The sequence below is a fragment of the Rana temporaria genome, chromosome 5 (genome assembly GCF_905171775.1).
Source record: "Rana temporaria chromosome 5, aRanTem1.1, whole genome shotgun sequence".
Lineage (NCBI taxonomy): Eukaryota > Metazoa > Chordata > Amphibia > Anura > Ranidae > Rana > Rana temporaria.
The window spans coordinates 43,207,024-43,232,653 of NC_053493.1; the positions used below are offsets into that span (position 1 = coordinate 43,207,024).

At 43.4% G+C, this 25,630-nt stretch overlaps 1 protein-coding gene across 1 annotated transcript in view; it reads left to right on the plus strand.

The window, feature by feature from the left end:
• The window catches only part of LOC120939983 (macrophage mannose receptor 1-like), a 145,683-nt gene that overhangs the window by 11,983 nt on the left and 108,070 nt on the right, over window positions 1–25,630 (plus strand). Inside the window, exons 3-8 of the mRNA XM_040352475.1 lie at window positions 567–740; window positions 9,573–9,734; window positions 13,561–13,674; window positions 18,354–18,494; window positions 21,150–21,329; window positions 24,706–24,863. Coding sequence (XP_040208409.1) covers window positions 567–740; window positions 9,573–9,734; window positions 13,561–13,674; window positions 18,354–18,494; window positions 21,150–21,329; window positions 24,706–24,863 — 929 coding nt within the window. The remainder of the gene's footprint in view (window positions 1–566; window positions 741–9,572; window positions 9,735–13,560; window positions 13,675–18,353; window positions 18,495–21,149; window positions 21,330–24,705; window positions 24,864–25,630) is intronic.

A 25,630-nucleotide genomic window follows, 5' to 3' on the forward strand; every position in this document is an offset into this window, starting at 1 on the left:
ATTCCCCCCAAAAAGCTAATGAAACCGAAAATGAACTAATTTTTCGGCAGTGCACATGTCTGACAGAGACCTAATTCATCTGTATCTTTTCAAGCTGTCTTTGAAATGACTTTTAGTTCTGAATCCTGTATACTATTGTCTTTCGTCTGATGAGCCTAAGCTAAAAAATGAAATATGGATGGTTGCTATGATCTTCCCTATATCATATTTCTTTGCTTTGTCTAATTAAATGGGGTTGATTCACTAAAGGCTATTCACTTTTGCAAGGGAATTTTCCTCAGAGCTTAGCGAATTAAGTGAAACTGCAAATTTCCATCAGCCAATCATGTGCAAGCAAAAAAACTTTTTTTTTTCATTTCTCCTTGCAGGTGATTGGGTATTCTTTGCAAAGTGATTTTTTTTTCACCACATTCACTAAGTGACGGTAAAAATCACTTGCATAGTGAACAGACTGTTTGCCTTTAGTAAATCAGGTTTTTTTTCTCTTCAATATCCTTTGTATTTATTTATGATTTCTATGTATAATTTTCATAACAAGCTTACACTTTTTATTTATTCTTCCACAGAAATATATTCTATACAAGGAAATGGTAATGGACAGCCCTGTGTATTCCCATTCAAGTTTGAATCTAAATGGTATGCGGACTGTACCACTGCAGGAGCACAACACGGGGATCTCTGGTGTTCTACGACAAAGGATTATGATAAGGATAAGTTGTGGGGATACTGTCCAATTAAAAGTAAGCATTATCAATAACGTTCTTGGTGTGATGTTGGTTTAGCACAGTTCAAACTTAGGCATCTTTCACACGGTCTGTGTCCGTGTTGTGGACTCCGCTTTGCTCAGCGGGATCGCTCCGTCGATCCCTGCTGAGCAGGCAGATGACAGGTCTATCTCTGCACACTGTGCAAGGACCGACCTGTCAGATCGCCACTCTCCCCTATGGGGGATCAGATGACGACGGACCATAGAGTCCGTTGTCATCCGATCCGCAGACGGATGGAAAAATAGGGGTTTCCTCCGTCACACTTTGGCGGAGCGGGTCGAATGTCAGCGGGCATGTCACCGCTGACATCCGTGGCTCCATAGACCTCTATGGAGCGCCAGTTCAGGTCCGCCTAAAAATATGACAGGCGGATCTGAACGGTTCGTCCATGTGAAAGCTTTATAGCTTTCTTTTACCCCCCTCCCCCGGCGGTATTCCTGAGTCTGGCTCAGGGTGGAATTTCAGGACCAAAAGCGGTAACCCCGAGTCAGATTCGGGATCGCCTCGCAGAGTCCACAGGCACAAGTTACTTACCTTGTCCCTGGATCCTGCGACGCTGCCGCGCTGTGTGATCGAGCTGTGTCCTCCTCGCTCGATTCACAGTGCCGCTGAGCTCTATTCCATGCGACGTTACGACGCACGGGGGTGGAGATCGGCGCCAAAATTAAAAAAGTAAATAAACACAATACATACAGTATACTGTAATCTTATAGATTACAGTACTGTATGTAAAAAATACACACCCCTCTTGTCCCTAGTGGTCTGCCCAGTGTCCTACATGTACTTTTATATAATAAAAACTGTTCGTTCTGCCTGCAAACTGTAGATTGTCCATAGCAGCCAAAAAGTGTCCCTTTATGTCAAAAGTGGTTTTAGAGCAGCTAGAAAACAGCGATAATAAATAATAGTCATTTGCAGAATTGAGCGATAGTAATTTGTGGGGAAATTCGTCATCAAAAAATTAAAAGTAATAATTTTTATTATTATTATATTATTTGTTATAATTATTTATATTTATTAATTTATTGTATTATAATTTATGATTTTGTGTTTCAAATTTTATCATACCCGAGATGTTTACTAGACTCTTGTTTGAACAGATTGTGAGTTATTTCTAAGAATTACAGGCCTACAATGTAAAGCGCCAAATTTCCATGCAAAATAATGGTACCGCTTTCAGCACCTAATATTTGAATTAATCATACCGCCAGGGAGGGTAAAGTAGAACTATAGGCAAAACTTTTTTTTTTTCATTTTGGATAGACCAAGTGAAGGTTAGAATCCCACTCAGATTTATTTTTCGCCACCTGTGTCCCATGAGATTTCACTTCACTTCCTGTCACATAGCCAAACAGGAAGTGAGAGGAAATTCCTGAATATTAAGAGAATTCCTTGGGGACCCCCCAGGTCACCAGAACTACTGTCCCCATGAGAATATTTTTCTTTACATTTCTGGGGACAACCCAAAATTTGGGATTTTCTTTTACCGTATTTTCCGGCGTATAAGACGACCCCCTAATTTTCCAGGAAAAAATTTGATTTTGGGATATACTCACCGTAAAAGACTACCCCCTTCCTACTAGTCTTTCTGGAAGCTGAGGGGGAGCCAGAACCGCTGACAGAAACAGGCTTTTTCAAATCTCACTGTGCCATTACATTCCTCACTGTGCCATTACATTACATTCCTCACTGTGCCATTACATTCCTCACTGTGCCATTACATTCCTCACTGTGCCATTACATTCCTCACTGTGCCATTACATTACATGCCCAGACTGTTCCATTACATTACATTCCCAGACAGTGCCATTACATTACATGCCCAGACTGTGCCACTGTGCCATTACATGCCCCCACATTGCCACTGTGCCATTACATGCCCCCACATTGCCACTGTGCCATTACATGCCCCCACATTGCCACTGTGCCATTACATGCCCCCACATTGCCACTGTGCCATTACATGCCCCCACATTGCCACTGTGCCATTACATGCCCCCACATTGCCACTGTGCCATTACATGCCTGAACTTGTTGCCCCCCCCCCCCCCCAGTGCAATAACACTCACTTTTTTTTCCCCAGCGGTGACAGTCTCCATACGGCGAGCGCGAGCGTGAATGATTTCAAAGCCGCGCCTTCACTTCAGAGAGTTCTGTGATAGGCGGCACACAAATCTTCCCAGCAGCGCCTCTGTTCTGTTTCCGCCTATCACGGACGTCTTCTCATCTCGTCCGAGGATGAGAAGGCATCTGTGATAGGAGGAACACAGAACAGAGGCGCTGCTGGGAAGATTTTTGTTCCTCCTATCACAGAACACTCTGAAGAGAAGGCGCGGCTTTGAAATCATTCACGCTCGCGCTCGCCGTATGGAGACTGTCACCGCTGGGGGAAAAAAAGTGAGTACTGAGACCGTACCCGGCGTATAAGACGACCCCCGACTTTGGATGCATTTTTTTGCATCCAGAAAGTCGTCTTATACGCCGGAAAATACGGTACTTCCACTTTCAATGATAATGCTAAACAGGACAAATAGAGAGGGTGGTTCTCCTTAACCTGTTGCCACGTGCTTTAGCCGAGTGACGGCTACAGCATGGGTTCACTTTGCGTGAGCGGTGGGCTCGGTTATCACCAAGTCTGATGGACACAGCTGATTACAGATTCTGGTAAAGAGTCGATCATAGCGGCCATTTACCACATGATCAGCTGTGTCTAATGACAGCATGAGTAGAAAAGAAGAAAGCTAAAACTGGCTTGTGTTAAAGGGACATTGGCACTGATCAGTGCAGTCCCAACAGTGCCCACCAGTGCTGCCAATCATTGCTCATCACTGTTGCCAATCTGTGCCCATCAGTGCTGCCCATCAGTATCACCTATCAGTGCCCATCATTGCCGCCTATCACAGCCCATCAGTGAAGGAGAAAAATTACCTGTTTGTAAAATGACAAACTATGAAAAAACTTTTCTGTCTTTTTTCGTTTGTTTAGCATAAAATAAAAAACCCAGTGATGATTAAATGCCACCAAAATAAATCTCTATTTGTGTTTAAAAAAATGCAAGAAATGTTGTTTGGGTACAGTGTTGTATGATCACGCAATTGTCATTCAAAGTGTGACAGCGCTGAAAGCTGAAAATTAAACTGGGCAATAAGGGGGTAAAAGTGCCTAGTAGCAAAGTGGTTAACAGGGCCAGACAGCAGTAAAGACTCAGGCCTCGTACACACGACCGAGGAACTCGACGGGCAAACACATCGTTTTCCTCGTCGAGTTCCTTGTTAGGCTGTCGAGGAACTCGACAAGGCAAGTTTCTCCATTCCCATCGAGGAAATAGAGAACTTGCTCTCTTTTTGGCTCAACGAGTTTCTCGACAGTTTCCTCGACGAAAATGTACACACGACCGCTTTCCTCGGCAAAAAATATCTCCCAGCAAGTTTCTTGCTGGTTTTTGCCGAGAAACTCGGTCGTGTGTACGAGGCTTGACAGGTGTTCGAATCCCTCTCCCCAAAAGTAAAAAAAAAAAGTTTTGTCTTTAGTTACCGTAAGTAATAAATATTAGGAAATTAATATTTCGCACTCCGTAGGAAACATTTATCTATATTATGTCAGTAGAACTTTATATGATGGCAGCATTTGGATGCCGCATACAATTTGGCCAATTAGCTATGGCCAGCTTGTGTGTGGCCAAAAGTCTGATGAAACACCAACCCTGGACACACATTGGCTGCATTGGCAGGGTCATTTGAAGGCTCTATTCACATGTAAAGCCTCGTACACATGACCGGTTTTCTCGGCAAAAACCAGCAAGAAAACAGCTTCTTGCTGAGATTACCGAGCGTGTGTACGAGGCTTTGCGGTTTCTCATCAGGAAATCTGGCCAGAATCTTGATGAGAAAAAAAGAACCTGCTCTCTTTCTTCTCGTCGAGATTCTTGTCAGCCTGTTTCCCGACGAGAAACCCAAGAGTGTGTATACTTACCTGTCGCCGTGGAAACCCGCGCATGCTCGAAATTACTTTGATGCATGCACGGTAGCTTCCACGGCATCGGTAGGGTAAAGCAAGATGGCGGCGACGGCATTGAAGGTGACGAGCGCATGCTCGTCGTACGCGATGACGTCACCGCGTGCTTGCCTTTCTAGAGAACCGCGGTTCTTTTGAAAGGTCTGTGTGTACAGAGATTCTTGCCAAGAATCTCGTCGGGGAAAAACAACGTTTTTTTTCCTGACGAGATTCTTGCCCGTGTGTAGGAGGCCTAACTGCTCAGATGAACAGTTAGGCCCCGTACACACGACCGAGTTTCTCGGCAGAATTCAGCCAGAAACTCGATCGGAGCTGAATTCTGCCGAGAATCCCGGCGTGTGTACACTTTCGGCCGAGGAAGCCGACGAGTTCCTCGTCAAGCCAAATAGAGAACATGTTCTCTATTTCCTCGTTGTTCAATGAGGAAAGTTGGCTCGCCGAGATCCTCGACGGCTTCACACAGAACTCGACGAGCAAAACGATGAGTTTTGCCCGTCGAGTTCCTCGGACGTGTGTACGGGGCCTTACATGCAAACAGCACCAGCCATTGATTTGCACATAGTACAAATCTGACAGCCGTCGCTGGCAGGTGCTGCTGTTCGCACACAGTGTGTACAGGCAGTGAGTGCGAGAGCTAGTGATTCTCACATTCATGAGCCTATCATCAATTACGAGCATAATGCGTTCCAGGAGACTGCTTGTAATCCAAAGCATTCGCATATCGAAGTGAGTTTTCCCATAGAAGTAAATGGAAACAAAGATAATTTGTTCCGCATTTGGCCCGAGGTGGGGGAGGGGCCCTGGAGAGACTTGGAAATACTCGGAGCCTGCTCAGATGCATCCGGAAACCCTCTGGGAGGTTCGGAAACACTCGGGAACGGAGTATTTTCGAGTGCATCCAAACGGCTCTAAACGGCTCAGAGTGTCACTGGAGACCCCGCACCTCTGGCCAAATGCGGTACTGCACACCACAGAGGCTTGAATCCTGCTAGTTTAAAGTAATAGCTTGTATTGCGAAACGCTCGTTAATCGCGTTACTCGCAATGCAAGGTATTACTGTATAAGGAGTCTGGCTCTTTGCAGAGTCACTGTCACATTAGCTTACGTTAGCAAGGGGACACTGGGTTTGATTTACTGACAGAAAATAGACTGTGCACTTTGCAAAGGGCAGTTGTACTCTGCAAGCGCAGTTACTCCAGAGTTAAGTAAATGAGCAGAAGCTCTGCTGACTTACATCATCCAATTATGTGCAAGCAAAAATCCTTTTTATTTTTTTATTTTCCTTGCATGTGGTTGGGTATTCTTTGCAAAGTGAAGCTTTACCTTTACTAAGCTTTGGAACAGCTGCACTTGGAAAGTGCACACAGTCTATTTGCCTTTAGTAAATCAACTCCATTGACTCTTTAAAGCTAATCTCTAGGCAAACAATTAAACTGCATTGTCTGCTGTCATTTATATATATATGTAACAAAATCTGATTGGCTCCCAGTGCTGCTCCTCTACCTATTCAGCCACAGTGCTATTGAATGGGGAATAACGAAGGCCAATAGCAGTACAGATTTGGGTACTTATGATTTTTGTATGTAAAATAACCATGCATTAAACAGTGGCCCAGATTCAGGTACATTTGCGCGATATTTGCGGGGGAGCAGGGCAACGATTTTGCCCTGCGCCCCCGCAAATATTTTGCGCTGCCCTAGATTCACGGAGCAGTAGCTCCGTAAATTGCGAGGGCGCGCCAGCAAAATTGCCCGGCGTAAGCGCACGCAATGTAAATGATCCCGCTGGGGGCGGGAATCATTTAAATTAGGCGCGCTCCCGCGCCGAGCGTACAGCGCATGCTTCGTCCGGAAACTTTCCCGACGTGCATTGCGGCAAATGACGTCGCAAGGACGTCATTTGCTTAAAAGTGAACGTGAATGGCGTCCAGCGCCATTCACGAATCACTTACGCAAACGACGTGAAATTCAAATTTCACGTCGCGGGAGCACGGGCGCAATTGCTTCTTGAATCTGGGCCAGTGTTTTTTTTATTATACATGGGTGCTAGCTATAAGTTAGATTCACATCTTTGTATGAACATTTTAATGCGCTGCCAAGGTCATTAATGGACCCTTTATTGCAAATTGAAGCATCAAAAAAAGAAATTTTGCAGCCAACGTACATCACAAGAATGTAAACTAGCACCATTTAAAATTAGTTAATCTGTGTACATGCATGAACATTGCTAAAACACAGGTTAAAGCGGAGTTCTGCCAAATATTATATATATACATATATTTAAAGTAGGGGTTCACCCAAAATTTTTTTTTTAACATTACATTCAGCCGAGTTGTGAGAATGACATTAGGCTGTTTTTTTTTATTTCCTTGCCGTACATACCGTTTTATCTATATTTTCAGCGCGGCTTCCGGGTATGTAATCTGCGGGACTGAGCATTCCTAATTGATTGACATGCTTCCGACCGGCACATACAGCGCGTCACGAGTTGCCGAAAGAAGCCGGACTGCGAGTCGGCTCTATACAGCGCCTGCGCACCGACGTTCGGCTTCTTTCGGCAACTCGCGATGCGCTGTATGCGGCGGTCGGAAGCATGTCAATCAATTAGGAACGCGCAGTCCCGCAGATTACATACCTGGAAGCCGCGCTGAAAATATAGATAAAACAGTATATATACGGCAAGGAAATAAAAAAAAAACAGCCTAATGTCATTCTCACAACTCGGCTGAATGTAATGTTTAAATTTTTTTTTTTGGGTGAACCCCCGCTTAAAAGTCAGCAGCTACAAATACTGCAGCTGCTGACTTTTAAAATAAGGACACTTACCTGTCCTGAGCGCCAATGATGTCAGCACCCGACGTCAATCTGTCTCTTGGCTCTCGGGTGCTGCTGCCGCCATCTTTGGTAAGAGAATCAGGAAGTGAAGCCTTGCGGTTTCACAGCCTGGTTCCCTACTTCGCTTGTGCAACTTGTGCTGCGCTATCCCATTGGTCCCTACAGTCTTCTGGGACTTGTGTGTCTCCCAGAAGACAGCGGGGGGGGGCCATGGCGTAGATAGCTGCGGGTGGCTCGGCTATCTATGCCCGGAAGTGAAAGAAAAATACCTGTATTAAACAGGCAGGCAGCTTTCACACTGAGACGTTTTGCAGGCTCTATTGCTCTAAAAATAGCACCTGCAAAGCGCCCTGAAAGAGCCGCTCCTTTATATCCAGTGTGAAAGCCTGAGGGCTTTCACACTGGAGCAGTGCGCTGACAGGATGGTGAAAAATGTCCTGCCAGCCGCATCTTTGAGGCACTGTAGGAACGTTGAGTATACCGCTCCTACAGCACCCCTGCCCATTGAAATCAATGGGGTAGCGCCTCCAAAATGCCTGAAAAGTGCCGCATAGCTGTGTTTTTGAGGATGAGTTTAACCCTTTTTCGGCCACTGGCAAAAACGACGGTAAAGAGCCGCTAAAAATAGCGTCACTTTAGCGCCGACCCACCCAGCGCTTCAGTGTGAAGGTAGCCGTATCTGCTCCCCCCTGAAAGGTGCCAAATGTGACACTGGAAGGGGGGGGGGGGAGGGTTCCGAAAAGCGGAAGTTAAATTTTTGGGTGGAACTCAAATTTAAGGTGATGCCATAAAAATGTAGGCACTTCATATTATTTTTTTTATTTATTTTTTATCAAATATTTCTCTTATTTATCAATTTTTATTTTGTTTTTTGTTATTGCTTATTACATACAATTTTTTATTTTTGTTATTGGGCATAGAAATATCAAACATTTCATTTTGTTTCTTAAGTGTTCCAAAAGAGATAATAAAGGAAAGAATTTTTTTTTATTCAATCAAAGGATATAGTAAATGTATATTTTACAAAGAAACATCTAGGAGTATAATACAACACTGAACATAAAACATAAAACATACACCTCTATGTAAGATTACATTTTTATTCTATTTTCTGTTTCTAGATTTATTATAAGTCGATCTCCTCTATTATTACAACTGATACTTCATATTATTCTTAGTTTGTTAAAATGAAAACTTCAGAACCCTGTACAAGCATAATGGAACTAAATAGGATGTAAATGCTATTTACATTTTTGGCTGCCCTGGTTTAAAACATTAAAATAGTTGAAAACAAGTAAAAAAGTTACTCTTCAGGTGTTATACATTATACAATTAATGGCACTTATACAGAATCATTAGTAGATAATACCCTGTTTCCTCAAAAATAAGACCTACCCTGAAAATAAGACCTAGCGTTATTTTCCAGGAGGGCTGCAATATAAGCCCTACCCTGAAAATAAGCCCTAGTTAAAAATGCTTGTAAAATCCTATAATCCACTCTATTATAGTAGTATATAATGTACAATGTGTGTGTTTCTGTAATATAATTGCGGGTGAAGAGAGCTCCGGCGTGTAACAGAAGCACAGAGCGGCTCTATAACGAAGGTATTTGGCACCATTATATTACAGAAACACACACATTGTACATTATATAATACTGTAATAGAGTGGATTATAGGATTGTACAAGCATTTTAACTCAGTTAACACTGGGGATTCCTGACAGGCAGGGAGAGAGAGGGGGAGAGAAGACAGCACATTACATGGAAAGACCTACCCCGAAAATAAGCCCTACTGTGTCTTTTGTTGGCATAATTAATATAAGACCCGGGCTTATTTTCGGGGAAACACGGTATGATTATTATTATGGAGAGTCAAATGTTGTCAACCTGTGAATAGTTTGAGCAATCCATTCATTTTTGTACTTGGATGATGGCGTTTTATACTTTTTTTTTCAGCTACAAGACAGGGTTGGTGGACAACAGATTTCATCACTGGCTCAGAGTATCAGGTCAATGATAAATCAGCCCTGACTTGGTACCAAGCCCGGATAAGCTGTCATCAACAGAATGCTGAGTTATTAAGCATAACGGAGCTACATGAGCAAACGTACATTTCAGGTAAGTTTTGCAGGATGACCCGGCAACAGCCACCAATCACAGAAAATCTTCTTCTCTCCTCATTGCATTTTTTTTTAAATCAAAAAGCTTTTATTGAGCAAAAAAATTGATAGAATATACAAGCAGTATATGATTACAACTAACATTGGGTGGTATCTCACAGGATACTATTACAGTATTATTTCTTGTCTTTGCGGAAAAAAAAAAGTTAAGGAGCAGGTACAACATCAGAGGCGATTCAGTTCGCATGTGCGAACTCACTCACTCATTGTTCATAATTAGGTGCATAAACATGTTGCATCGATGCGGCCACCCCCATACCCGGTACCCCCCACCCCTGAGGGCCATCCTGTAGTTAACAGGCGAGTCTGCAGGCAACCTCCCCTCCTCATTGCATTTTAATATTTTCTGTTTTCATTTCCAGCCAGCTGGACAACCCTTTCCCACATTTACCTGCCTGTCCTAATCTGCTTTGCTGAAGGGAAAAACATTGTTTAATGGCTTAATTTACACACAGAACTGAATATGTCAGAAAAATTAAAAGGGTTGTAAAGGTAAAAACATTTTTTCCCTAAATAGCTTCCTTTACCTTAGTGCAGTCCTCCTTCACTTACCTCATCCTTCCATTTTGCTTTTAAATGTCCTTATTTCTTCTGAGAAATCCTCACTTCCTGTTCTTCTGTCTGTAACTACACACAGTAATGCGAGGCTTTCTCCCTGGTGTGGAGAAAGCCTCTTGAGGGGGGAGGGGGTGAGCAGAAGGGTTAGGACACTCTCTACTTTGCAGATAGAGAAAGGAGCTGTGTGTTAGTGGGTGTCCTGACTCTCCTGCTCGCCCCCTCCCCCATCAAGAGGCTTTCTCCACACCAGGGAGAAAGCCTCACATTACGGTGGTGAGTTACAGACAGAAGAACAGGAAGTGAGGATTTCTCAGAAGAAATAAGGACATTTAAAAGCAAAATTGAAGGATGAGGTAAGTGAAGGAGGACTGCACTAAGGTAAAGGAAGCTATTTAGGGAATTTTTTTAACCCTTACAACCCCTTTAAGTGACCTCAGGATTTTTTTTATCATTCCTCACTATATATATGGATGTCTTTATATTCCCATGATTGTATACATTTGTTGGAGGAGCTATCTGTCACGTCTAGCTAGTATATTTGTCTTGTCGGCTGATAACCGATTTAGAGTTTGCTAGATTTATAAGTCCTGTTGGTTGCTAACGGATTTGATGTTTTTTTTTACTTTTGTATGCATATTATTGCTTTATGTCTACACAACAAACTGAATTCTGGTTATCTTTGTACCCCTTAAAGGGGTTGTAAAAGATTTTTTCCCCCCCCTAAATAGCTTCCTTTACCTTAGTGCAGTCCTCCTTCACTTACCTCATCCTTTCATTTTGCTTTTAAATGTCCTTATTACTTCTGAGAAATCCTCACTTCCTGTTCTTCTGTCTGTAACTCAACACCGTAATGCAAGGCTTTCTCCCTGGTGTGGAGAAAGCCTCTTGAGGGGGAGGGGGCGAGCAGGAGGGTGAGGACGCTCTCTGCTTTGCAGATAGAGAAATGAGCTGTGTGTTAGTGGGCATCCTGACACTCCTGCTCGCCCTCTGCCCCCTCAGGAGGCTTTCTCCACACCAGGGAGAAAGCCTCACATTACGGTGTTGAGTTACAGACAGAAGAACATGAAGTGAGCATTTCTCAGAAGAAATAAGGACATTTAAAAGCAAAATGGAAGGATGAGGTAAGTGAAGGAGGACTGCACTAAGGTAAAGGAAGCAATTTAGGGAAAACATTTTTTTCTTTTACAACCCCTTTAATGCTTATTCTTGCCTAGTTTGTACTGTGCAATTTTGGGTACACAAATAAAGTAATAAAAAAAAAAAAGTAATAACATCAAGGCAAGGAATATTTTTTCTCCACTGTGGAACTTTTTGAAGATTTTTTTTAGGGATGTGAGCCCACATTTAAAAACCAGATCTCTAAAAATGTAGTATAAAAATGTAATTCATAGTTTATTCTATTTTAATATTTTCATCAAATAAGTATTTTTTGTGTTCTGATAGACTTTTGGTTGTCTCTCCCTCTCCCTTTCCCTCTTCCTCCCTTCTCTCTCTCTTCCCTATGAGTTCTGAAATGGGTAGTTCTACTATGAAAAATTTGACATTGGTGCTTTAAGTTTTGCCCTACCACATCCATTCTTGCAAACCATATTAATGAGCATTAAGGCTCTTGACCATACAATGAAATGATGATAAGATATGGAAAATAGTAGGGAATGACTTTCGAAAGTTGATATTTGCTTTGTACCTCAGGACTTATAATAGGGCACAAAAGGTAAAGCCTAGTACACACGATTGGAAAATCAGATGAAAAATACCACTTGTGGAGCAATCCTCTGAGGCCTCGTACACACGACCGAGAAACAAGACAGAATCTATCAAGAAACTTGGTGGGAGAGCTTTTTTGCCGAGGAAAACGGTCGTGTGTATGTTTTTCATCGAGGAAACTGTCAGGGAACTCGACGAGGAAAAAAGAGAACAAGTTCTCTTTTTCCTCGACGGGAGTCTCAATTTCCTTGTCGTGTTCCTCGTTGGGCTGGTTTTCGTAGCGTTTGTAATGGAGAGAACACATTTGTCACGCTGTAACAGACTGAAAAGTGTAAATCGTCTCTTACCAAACTTTTACTTAACACGCAGTAACATGAGATTAGCAAAAGACGCCCCAAGGGTTGTGCCAGTGGAATCGAACTTCCCCTGCCATTGTATGTGTTGTACGTCACCGCGTTTGAGAACGAGGAGATTATGTCTTGACTGTGTGTACGCAAAGCAAGCTTGTTGAGTTCCTCGACAAGCCTAAAAGGGAACTTGTCGAGGAAAACGATGTGTCTTTTCCAACGAGTTCCTCGGTCGTGTGTACGAGGCCTGATAATCTTATCATTAGTACACAGCTTTCGAGAGCCGATCACGAAAGTTCATGCAAAAATATGCGAAGGTACTAGCACGAAAATTTTTCTCGTACGATAACAGAACAAACAATGTACGTGTAATTAGTATGGTATTTGTACAAAAAAAAAATAGTGACCAAGACCACGCAAGCTCAGAAATGAAACAATACATTACTGTGTATCACTTCTGAAGTTGTATTCTGTCATATGGGAATTTTTGTAACTTTAGTAAAAAGCAAAAAAGGCTTTAGTGGCCATATATGAAGACATCTTGAGGCCTTACATGACTTTTTAAGGCCGATTAGCTTTAAAATAAACACAGATTCATTTTATTTTGCCCATAGATCTACAAGACACAATGTAACTGTTCTGGGACTTGATCGTTGGTCAGCTATTCCACAATTATGTAAAAAGAGAGGAGCACCTCATTCAAATAGTTACCCTGAGATCGGTTAGCCGATAGCATCGGGTGGCATTCAAAGACAAAGACTTTAATTTGACCTATCCAAGACTCTACAAATAAAGGTCAAGTTTATGGTCCTTCAGCATTTATTGGGGCTGGACTGTGCCCAGTGGGAGTAAACAATGCCCGATCTTTGGTATTAGGGGGAGAAATAGTAGGTGTCAACGTAGGGGAATAGTGCCCCAGCATTGGTGTCAGTGGAAGGAATGGTGCCCCATTGTTGGTGTCAGTTGCAGGAATTATTGCCCATTGCTGGTGTCAGTGGCAGGAAGAACTGCTCATGGGCCGGATAAAGGCAAGCAAAGTGCCACATCCGGCCCCAGGGCCGCAGTTTGGACACCACTGCTCTAGACTAGAGAATGCTAACAAGTTTCTCGCTAATATTTTCTCACAAACTGTCTTGTGGTTTTTATTTATAGGATTGGTCAGTGCTACAAAAACACCCTTATGGGTGGGGCTTAATAGTTTGGACTTAAACGCAGGCTGGAAATGGAATGATGGAAGTCCATTCCGATACCTCAACTGGCTTCCAGGTAAATTGTTCATTTTTGCATATTGTATTACAAATGAGTAACGTCTCTGTCTATATATACTTGATACATTTTTCACTAGCACTATATGCACAATCTAAAAGAGAAATCAAATCAGGCTAAAGGCTACCAACAGACTTACATAACATCAGATTAGAGGTTCTTGCCCTTTCTTTTCCTAATATCAAACATCTATTGATCCTGGATTCCCTTCACAGTTAAGAGTATCTTACTACAGTCAAGATTAAAGGATAGAGGAATATTTTGCTGCATTGTGTGTAGTGGCTAGCATGTTGTTTGGAACCCGCAGGAGCAGAATGTTGTTTTGAGGGAGGCTTTGTTTCCATCCATAGGATCAACATTGTTTTTCCAAATGGTGCACCCAAAAGCAAAAAGCAATAAGCAGACACATACAAAGAGCTTTCATTTGTGTGATGAATTACCGTATTTATCGGCGTATAACACGCACAGGCGTATAACACGCACAGGCGTATAACACGCACCCTAACTTTAATAGGGAAGTTTCAGGAAAAAAACTTTCCATAGCCCCCTGCGTATAACACGCAGGCACAGTTTACCCTCTATTTTCAGGGTAAAAAAGTGAGTGTTATACGCCAATAAATACAGTATGTTTTATGGAAACAGTGTGCGTTCTGGTCCATTTACCCACACTGGTGGCTCAACCTGCATAAACAACATGCCCATTCACAGTCTATGGGTCTTAGCGCCCATGTGAATGAGGCTTTAAAGGCGACTTTCACTATGCAGATCCACTTCAGCTCCTGCATTTTCTCCCTCTTCTACAATACGAAGCGTAGATTTTTTTTTTGTTTACTCCTTTTAAAAATGTTTTCCATCCCTGTCCCCAGATGGCATATCTGCCCAGGCAAGAATGGCATGTTTTTTTTTTTCCTAGGATCAACGTCCAATTTTTTTTTTAACATTACTTTTTTTATTCAACATTTTCTTGTTTACCAGTTTTACAATATCCATATATACAACACATTTAACACTGATTTTACAGAGTATATATTTTTTAATTCGTAATTCTTATTTCAAACAATCCCCACCAGTGATTATATACCACAATTAAAAATACCAACACAAGAACAAACAAAACAGAACAAAAAATAAATAAAAATAAAATGAAAACAGGCTAAAACAAAAAAAAACCTTCCTTCTCACCTCCCTCCTCCACCCTCTCCTCCCATACATCTCAGCACCTCCCATGTTTTACCTAACCACTCTCTCTTCTTTCATTCTATACTATTATATTTGGGATCAAAGAAAATTAGGCCAATCCTGGTGTTGTTAGCCATGGTGCCCACAGCTTAACTAGTATATCCAGTGTACCCCTATTCTGATAAGCCTGTCGCTCCATTAGTATTGCCTCATTTACCTGGGAGCACCATTCCTCAAATACTGGTACACTGGAAGACATCCATTTTCTAGCTATTAGCTTACAGGCTATAATAGTAGTCTACCAATTGAAATTTACATTTCCGTTGGATATAGCTCTTCATTAAGATAACCCAGTAAGCATGTTTTGGGTTCCAGTTCTATCTGGCTGTTATAAGCCCCACTGATTGTGGACACCTCTTCTCCCCAGTATCTGACCAGTTTAGGTAATTTCCAGAGCATATGGAGCAAATCTGCCTGGGATTGCTTACACCTTGGGGCAGGGTGTGACAGGGTAGGGCCACAGTGGTCTTAAAAGGGGTGGTCATTGCCTCATGGTAATTTGGAGAATCTCTCCCTACGTTTTTGACTAGCTTTGGACTTAACCCCCTCCCCCTTTTTTATGTGGGTCTTATTTCGTGCTCGGTTTCGGTTTTGAGGAGTTCTGTGTTTGACAGCGGTGGCTCATTCACACTACGTTGCGAGTTCTGACGGAATTTTATTGCATTAATGTTTTGTTGTAACAGCTGGAAGGGGTCTTAAGGGTCTTCAAAGGCGGGAGATGGTGGTCAAAATTTGGACAATAATGGTTGGGCCCATCGCAGGTATGGGTGTACCTTCCATATTTAAGATAAGGCACTAAGGTACCAATGGCTGTATCAAGGATAAATGGATAGTGCAGTTAGTGCAGTGCAGTTGTGGCTGAGGGCCTTGAAGTGGAATTGGGGTGGATACTGCCAGTTGGTAAAAATAAATGTGCCTTCAAAGACCCTAGATAAGAAAATAGGTCAGTCATTATTAGACATGTGCATTTGTTTTCGTCCGAATGCATTTTCGGCCGAATTTCAGGTATTTTCGTTATCATTTTAACAAACGATAACGAAAGCACAGAAAACGAAAAACGAAAGATCCGACATAAACAAATGCTTTATTTTCGTTTTCGTTGCGGTCGAATGTGCCTAACCTTAACTCTATTAGTCCAATATTATCTTACATAAAGAGAAAAGGTTCGACATTATAGAGACACGAAGAAGATTTGACATAGAGAGAAAAGAATCGACATAGAGAGACATGAGGATTCAACATAGAGAGACATGAAGAGTCGATTTTTTTTTTTTGTTTTTTTAAAGATCCTATCGAATCTTCTTTTTTTTTTTTTCTTAGAACATTCGACAGACACCATGGGCCAAATCCACAGCCCCGCAGCGCAACGTAACTTAAGTGATTTAAGTTACACTGCCGCAAATTTCCTAAGTTAGGTATCGATCCACAACACACTTACCTGGAAATTTGCGGCGGTGTAACTCAAATCCGTCTGGCGCAAGGCGTGCCGAATCTAATGGGGCGAGTCCCATTTAAATTAGGCGCGCTCCCGCGCCAGACGTACTGCGCATGCTCCGTCGGGTAACTTACCCGACGTGCATTGCGCTAACTGACGTCGCTCCGACGTCTTTTGCTTAGACGGTAACGTAAATGGCGTCCAGCGCCATTCACGGACGTCTTACGCAAACGACGTAGAGTTTGAATTTTCGACGCGGGAACGACGGCCATACTTAATAGGGCTTAGTCAAATAGGACTCAGCCCTATTTTTACACGGCGTAACTCAACGTAAACGACGTAGCATTAGAGCGACGGGCCTGTCGGAGCGTTCGTGGATCGCCGTAAGTGTTCATTTGCATATTCTACGCCGGCCGCAATGGCCTCGCCACCTAGTGGCCGGCCTAGAATTGCATCCTTAAGATCCGACAGTGTAATTCAATTACACATGTCGGATCTTCTGTCTATCTCTTGGAAACTGATTCTGTGGATCAGTTCCAAAGATAGAAACAGGGATACGACGGCGTATCAGTAGATACGCCGTCGTATCTCTTTTGAGGATATGGCCCCATAAGCCTTCAATGACAGGATTCAACCTTAATTTGTATTTTCGGACGAATGCATTTTTTTTACGAAAAACAAAATAAATAAAAACGAATTTCGGGAGTAACTAAATAAATTTATTTTTCGGACGAAAACAAAATTGCAAAACAAAATATTTCAGTGTGCACATGTCTAGTCATTTTTAGGATTTGTATTATTAATTTTATAATAAAAATGCAATGACCTTTTCAACCCCCAAAAAATGCATCCGGTGGTTTGTTTTGGGCAAAGGGGATTTAGTTGGGTGGGGGTTAGGTAATAAGTCATGGCAGCCACAATACAAGGAAATACCTTAGTCAAAGCAAAAAAAGGCATATCAGAAACCTTTGGGATTCTGTAAGCTTTTTTACAGTTGGTGGCTGCCTGATTTCTGTGTCGTTTCTTTTATGTTTTTGTGTGTGAATACATGCTTTATTACACTCCACTGGAGACCTGTGTTATAAACAAGACCTTATTTTATGGTTTCGTGGCTTGAATCATTCAGGTAAAGTGAAAACAAAGCATTTATTTTGTACTTTATCTCAAAGGCACACACGACCGAGTTTCTCGGCAGAATTCAGCCAGAAACTCGATCGGAGCTGAATTCTGCCGAGAAACCCAGCGTGTGTAAACTTTCGGCCGAGGAAGCCGACGAGTTCCTCGCCGAGCCAAATAGAGAACATGTTCTCTATTTCCTCGTTGTTCAATGAGGAAAGTTGGCTCGCCGAGATCCTCGGCGGCTTCACACAGAACTCGATGAGCAAAACGATGAGTTTTGCCCGTCGAGTTCCTCGGACGTGTGTACGGGGCCTCAGACCCGGTTCACACTGGGGCGACCTGGGATCCGACTTCAAGTCTCCCCAAGTTGCTCAAAGTTGCACGGTCGAGAAAATCAATGGAAGTGAATGGGAGCCGTCTTAATGTACACTACTGAAGTCGCTCCGACTTCAGAAAAGGTTCCTGTACTACTTCAATCCGACTTCTAGGCGACTTGTAGGCAACTTGTACCCATTGATTTCAATGGAAGTCAGTCACCTCAGAAGTCGGATCTTGTCTTAACTGAAGCAACAATACAGGAAGATAACATACATTTCTCAGACAAACCCCTCCCTCTCATAGAGCTGATTGTTTGATTGGCCACTGGAAAGCCTCCTGTCCTGGAGATGACTTGAAATTGCCTTGTACTGTCCTGGAGGTGACTTGAAGTTGCCTTGTAAGTTGCCTGATGATTAATACTCAAGTGGTGTCCAAGTTGCCTCCCAAAGTCGTGCTAGAAGTTGTGTTGCCCCTGTGTGAATGGGCTCTTATTTCACTTATTTTAACTCACTATATATATTATGCCATCATTGCAAATTATTTACTTAAAGTGTTTCTCTTCCTTTAGGAAACCCATCAGCAGGAGATGGGAAGAATTGTGGGTCACTGGAGCCGGATAAAAATGCCAAGTGGGAAAACAAAGTGTGCTCTCAAAAGCTGGGATACGTCTGTGAAAAGGGCAACATCACCTCCTACAGCCCACCGTCTGGTAGGAAAAAATTATTAACCTTAGGTCCTTTATACTAGTTTGCTTTAAATGGTAATCAAAGACATTATGTTTAACCGCTTAAGACCCGGACCATTATGCAGGTAAAGGACCAGGCCCCTTTTTACGATTCGGCACTGCATCGCTTTAACTGACAATTGCACGGTCGTGCGTCGTGGCTCCCAAACAAAATTGGTGTCCTTTTTTTCCCACAAATAGAGCTTTCTTTTGGTGGTGTTTGATCACCTATGCGGTTTGTATATTTTGCGCCATAAACAAAAATAGAGCGACAATTTAAAAAACAAATGCAATATTTTTTACTCTTTGCTATAATAAATATCCCCAAAAAATAAATAGAACATTTTTTTTCCTCAGTTTAGGCCGATACGTATTCTTCTACATATTTTTGGTAAAAAAAAATCGCAATAAGCGTTTATTGATTGGTTTGCGCAAAAGTTATAGCGTTTACAAAATAGGGGATAGTTTTATGACATTTTTATTAATAATTTTTCTTTTACTAGTAATGGCGGCGATCGGCTATTTTTTTTTCGTGACTGCGACATTATGTCGGACATGTAAGACACATTTTTGGGACCATTGTCATTTTCACAGCGAAAAGTGCTATAAAAATGCACCGATTACTGTGAAAATGGCAGTGAAGGGTTTAACCACGAGGGGGCGCTAAAGGGGTTAAGTGTGTCCTATTGTGTGTTTCTTACTGTAGGGGGGAGTGGCTGAACGTGTGACGTCACTGATCGTCGCTTCCCTATGACAGGGAACAGACGATCAGTGACAAGCCCCAGAGAAGAACGAGGAAGGTTTATTTACACTCACCTCTCCCCGTTCTTCAGCTCCTGTGACCCGATCGCGGGACACCAACGGCGATCGGGTCGGTGGGTCCCGGGGGCGTGGTCACGAGTGTGCCGGCGCGCTCGAGACCCACGGCTGGGTTCTTAAAGGGGACGTACATGTACGCCCTTGTGCCCAGTCGTGCAATTCTGTCGACATATATTGTTTTTATAAAAAAAATATTTGAATAAAAAATAAATAATCTGATTTAAATAAACAAAAAATCTGATTAAAAAAAAAATCATTGATTTATATCCACCTTGCAGTGCAGGGTATGTAATAAGAGGCATGGTGAAATTTTTGAAGTTGTATCAGAAAAAATTTTCATAGGAAAAGAGGGCAGACAGCACTGAAAAAAGTATGAAAGAAATAAACCAAACTGTTTAACTATCAGAAGCCAATGGAGAATGCATTCTTTTTCATTCACTGGCTCTAAGTAAGCAACTAAGTAAGCAAGCACCCAACTGGGACACATTCAACCCTTCGATCGCCCCTGATATTAACCCCTGCCCTGCCGGTGTCATTAGTACAGTGGCAGTGCATATTTTTAGCACTGTATTAAGTGTCACTGGTCCGATTTGTCTGCTGCAATGTCGCAGACCCGCTATAAGCCGCTGATGGCTGCCATTACTAGTAAAAAGATTAATAAATAAACTTTCTATAAAAATATCCCATAGTTTGTAGACACTATAACTTTTGCGCAAACCAATCTTTATTAATAATTAAAAAAAAAATCTAATTTCTTCATCAATTTAGGCCAATATGTATTCTGCTACATGTTTTCTGGTAAGAAAAATCCCAATAATCGTATATTCGATTTTTGGGATTTTTGTTTACCAGAAAACATGTAGCAGAATACATATTGGCCTAAATTGATGAAGAAATGTGTTATTTTTTTTTAATTATTGGATATGTATTATAGCAGAAATAAAAAAATATACCGTATTTATCGGGGTATATCGCGCGCCGGCGTATAACGCGCACCCCAAACCTAGAAAGGTAGTTTAAGGAAAAAAATAAAAACGTACATTTTTGCCCTGTGTCCATCGGCGGCCTTGCGCGGGGTCCGTCCAGCCTTGTGGGTGTCCGTCTGCGGCTTCCTTGCGCGGGTTCCGTCCAGCCTTGTGGGTGTCTGTCTGCGGCTTCCTTGCGCGGGTTCCGTCCAGCCTTGTGGGTGTTAGTCTAGGGCTTTGGAGATGTCCATCTGTGGCTTTGGAGGTGTCCGTCTGCGGCTTTGGAGGTGTCCGTCTGCGGCTTCCTCGTGGGGTCCGTCCAGCGTTGTGAGTGTCCGTTTTTGGATTTGGCGCCTTTGCCGAGCCGAGAGGAGACGGATTTCCTGTGTGTTCGGCTTCTCTCGGCTCCTCTCGCGTGGCTGCGGGCGTGGCCTAGCCGAGTGCGCAGTACACTCGGCTCGGTCTATTTCGGCGGCGCCCGGGAACAGCAGTATCGGCGTATATCGCGCACCCACGATTTCCCCTGATTTTAAGGGGAAAAAAGTGTGCGGTATACGCCGATAAATACGGTAGTTTTTTTTTTTTTAATTGTCGGTCTTTTTTTATTTATAGCTCAAAAAATTTCAACCGCAGAGGTGATCAAATACCACCAAAAGAAAGGTCTATTTGTGGGGATTTTTTTTTGGGGGGGGTATTGCGTTGCGCGACCATGCAATTGTCAGTTAAAGTAACACAGTGCCGTATCACAAAAAATGGCCTGGTCATGAAGGGGGGTAACCTTCCAGAGCTGAAGTGGTTAATAAACTGGTTTACAAATATGCCTGTATACCTAAAATGTTTTTCTATTTTGGTACAGACGCTGAGCCCATCAATTGTCCACCAATCTGGATCCCCTATGCTGGCTATTGTTATTATCTGTATAAAGAAGCCAAGGCTTGGCAGGATGCCATGGTGTCTTGTAGGAAAGAAGAAGGGGACCTGGCGAGCTTGCACAATGTTGAGGAGTCCAGCTTTGCTAATTCAAACTTTGAGATTGGTAAGTAAGAGTAAATTACCAGCTGTTATTCTACCATGGAAGATACTGAATTCTGTAACATTATTGGCTTCTGAAATGCACTTTTATGGCAGTTTGATAGAATGGTTTAAACACAAAACCAAAAATGTAATATATTGCAGCTTAATAATCGAAGAACACTGGGCCAGATCCACAGCCAGCGGGCTTAACTTAGGATCTTAGGATGCAGTACCGCAGCCGCCGCTGGGGGCATTTCTCGTCGAAATGCCGCTTCGGGTATGCAAATTAGCACTTACGGAGATCCACGAAGCTTTTACGCTTCGTTTTTTCTCCGTAAGTATTAGTTTGCTGTCGCAAAATTAGGGCTGCTTTTACAAGGCCTAAACTGTTTACACCTTGTAAAAGTAAACCCTTCTACCCTGCGTCACTGTCATTTAAAAAAAAAAAAAAAAATTTCCCCGCTGCAACTCGTTTTTTTTTTTACGCCCTTCGCGATTCTTAAAACCCGGCGCAACGTAAAACCGCGCAAAGCACGTCGGGAAAATGACGTCGGGAGCATGCGCAGTACGTCCGGCGCGGGAGCGCACCTAATTTAAATGGGACTCGCCCTATTAAATTAGGAACGCCTTGCGCCGGACGGATTTAAGTTACACCGCTCAAAATTTCTAGGTAAGTGCTTTGTGGATCGGGCACTTAGGTAGAGATATTATGCGGCGGTGTAACTTAAATAGGAAGAATTACGTTCCGCCGGGTTTTTGTGGATCAGGCCCTAAGATCCGACAGTGTAAAACTATTACACCTGCCGGATCTTAGGAATATCTATGCGGAACTGATTCTATGAATCAGCCGCATAGATAGAAACAGGGATACGACGGAGTATCAGTAGATACGCCTGCGTATCCCTTTTGTGGATCTGGCCCACTTTTCTTTTTGTAGCATCTTCCTAGATTAGGTTGCTAGTGAGGGTAGGGTAAATGTCATTATTTTGGCTCCTCTGCAGCCAGTGGGGCAGAGTGTGATTATTTTTGGGCTGTTCTGGGTCTCACAGTCTGCAGGCTCAACTACTACTCCCTGCTTTTTAGTAGGCTCTCTAATGCAGTGTTCTAGAAGAGGAAGACCATGAGCTTGAATATTTATGGAACTGTAGCCAATCCCTGGGTAGGTGTGCCCAGAAGGTGGGGAGAGTGCCCATAAATGGTCTGAGGCTTGGAGCAGCTGGGTGCTTTGTTCTGGAGGAGGAGATCCTAGCCTGAAAGGCTGCTGCCCCTTTGAGCAGATGAGCTGAAGCCTGCAGAGAGCTCATCAAGGTGCCAGCTCAGGGAGAGCTGGGGGGCCTATTACAGAGAGTTCATCAATGTCCTAGTTCAGGAGGAGCTGGGGCTTTATTTTTCTTGGAAGGGGTTGTAAAGATACAATTTTTTTTCCCTAAATAGCTTCCTTTCCTTAGTGCAGTCCTCCTTCACTTACCTCATCCTTTGATTTTGCTTTTAAATGTCCTTATTTCTTCTGAGAAATCCTCACTTCCTGTTCTTCTGTCTGTAACTCCACACAGTAATGCAAGGCTTTCTCCCTGGTGTGGAGTGTCGTGCTCGCCCCCTCCCTTTGACTACAGGAGAGTCAGGACACCCACTAACACACAGCTCCTTTCTCTATCTGCAACGTAGAGAGCGTCCTGACTCTCCAGTAGTCCAAGGGAGGGGGCGAGTACGACACTCCACGCCAGGGAGAAAGCCTTGCATTACTGTGTGGAGTTACAGACAGAAGAACAGGAAGTGAGGATTTCTCAGAAGAAATAAGGACATTTAAAAGCAAAATGGAAGGATGAGGTAAGTGAAGGAGGACTGCACTAAGGTAAAGGAAGCTATTTAGGGGAAAAAAATATGTACCTTTACAACCCCTTTAAGTTAAGAAGAGGGGGTGCACTAAGAATCCAGCCTGGAAATTCATGGTAGAGCGCAGTGTCGATCCTGACCTCCCTGGGGCCCTAAGCAAAATGAATTGTCACATTAAAGTTGAGAAGCGGGGGGAGGGGGGGGCTGCCGAAAATGACATGTCACATTAAAGTTGAGAAAGGAGGGGCGCTGCCAACAGTGACGTGTCCATGTCACGTTAAAGATTCAAGTTGAGAAGCGGGGGAGGGGGTGTTCTGCTGTCGGAAATTGCATCTTACATTAAAGTGAGAAACGGGGGGTGCTAACTTCTTACCTCTTCTCCCATGCAGCCAGCGAGTTGAGAAGCGGGGTGAGGGGCCGAAAATGACTTCTCACCAGGCGGGGCCTCTAGTAATTTGGGGGGCCCTTCGCAGCTTTGCGTGGCCCTAAGCGGCTTGCATAGTGAGCCTATAGGGCAGATCGGCCCTGGTAGAGTGTCTAGCAAATATTGGACAGGAGGTATCCAACTATGTGGTGACACAGTGAGCAGAGGCTTAGAAGTAGGATCCTAGGGGCAGATTCACAGATATCTGCAGCGGCGTAACATATCCCCTTTACGTTACACCGCCGCAAGTTTTCAGCGCAAGTGCCTGATTCACCAAGCACTTGCGTGTAAACTTACGGCGGTGTAACGTACAGCCGTCCGGCGCAAGCCCGCCTAATTCAAATGGGGCGTGTACCATTTAAATTAGACGCGTTCCCACGCCGAACGTTCTGCACATGCTCCGTGTGAAAATTTCCCGACGTGCCCCAATGTATTTTTTGAACGGCGACGTGCGTTACGTCGTTTCGTATTTCCAGACGTCTTACGCAAAAAAAAAAAATGTAAAATTCGACGTGGGAACGACGGCCATACTTTAACATGGCTGTTCTAAATATAAGCCATGAAAAAGCAGGCCTAAGTTTGCGACGGGAAAAACCGACTAGCGACGACGTAAGAGATTGCGACGAACGCGCGTATCTTCGTGGATCGCCGTAATCAGCTAATTTCATACCTGACGCTGGAAAACGACGCGAACTCCACCCAGCTGCCGCCGGAAAATTACACCTGGGATCCGAAGGCGTACGAAGCCGTACGCCTGTCGGATCTTAGCCAAAAGCCGTCGTATCTTTTTTGTGAATTACAAATAAAGATACGACACGGCAAATTTGAAAATACGCCGGAGTATCAGTAGATACTCCGGCGTATTTCCTCTGTGAATCTGGCCCCTAGTGACTGTCTGCTATATAAGTCCTTGTGTGGCTGTCAATGTAGTTAAAGTGGGATTTGCCCTGTTGGAGGTCTCAGAAGAACTTGTGGCTCTAGTCTCTGCAAAGGGGGTGGGGGGCAACTCCATGACGAGAACAGACAGAATAGAAAGGGTCCTCCAAGTTTTTTTTGGCAAAAATAAAAATAATAATAATAAAAACACCTTCACCACTGGCATTTATAAAAATCACTAAACTGTACGAACCCTGTCTTATAGAAGATGGAAAGAATGTTTGGCTCGGACTGAACGATTTAAAGACGGAAATGCTTTTTGAGTGGAGCGATGGCACTCCCGTGACTTATACGGTGTGGCAGAGAGGAGAACCTTCACACGTGGATAACAGAAAAGAGGACTGTGTCGCTTTAAACACTACGGTGGGTTACAGCTGGGCAGAATTATCGAGACTGTCACAACTCCCTACCCTACTCAAGAGCACAGGATGGCAGTCTTTTGGGCATCATTGGAGAATGATAATAGGGAATGTTACATAGACACATAGGGCCAGATTCTCAAAAGAGTTACGACGGTGTATCTCAGGAAACACCGTCGTATCTCTGTTTTTGGCCCGGGTATCTATGCGAGTGATTCCTAGAATCATTTTCGCATAGATACGGCCTAGATCCGACAGGTGTAAGTCACTTACACCGTCGGATCTTAGATGTAATTTGACGCTGGCCGCTAGGTGGCGTTTACGTTCAGTTCTCATTTGACTATGCAAATGAGCCTGATACACCGATTCCCGAATGAATTTGCGCCGCGTCGTCGTCGTTTCCGTAAGCGTAAGGTTACCCCTGCTATATGAGGGGTAACCTTACGCCAGTCCGCCGTATGCCATGTTAAGTATGGCGTCGGATCAGCGTCGTCTTTTTCCGTCGGTTACGTCGTTTTACTAAGTCGTTCGCGAATACGACTTTACGTCAATGACGCTCACGTCGGCGTCATTGACGTTTTCCGTCGTGAGCTGGAGCATGCGCACTGGGCTATTTTTCCGCCTGGCGCATGCGCAGTTTGATCAGCGCGGGGGAGCGCTTAATTTGAATACAAGCTGCCCCCTTTGAATTACGCGGCCATACGCCGGGCCATTTACACTACGCCGCCGCAAATTACGGAGCAAGTGCTTGGAGAATACGGCACTTGCTCC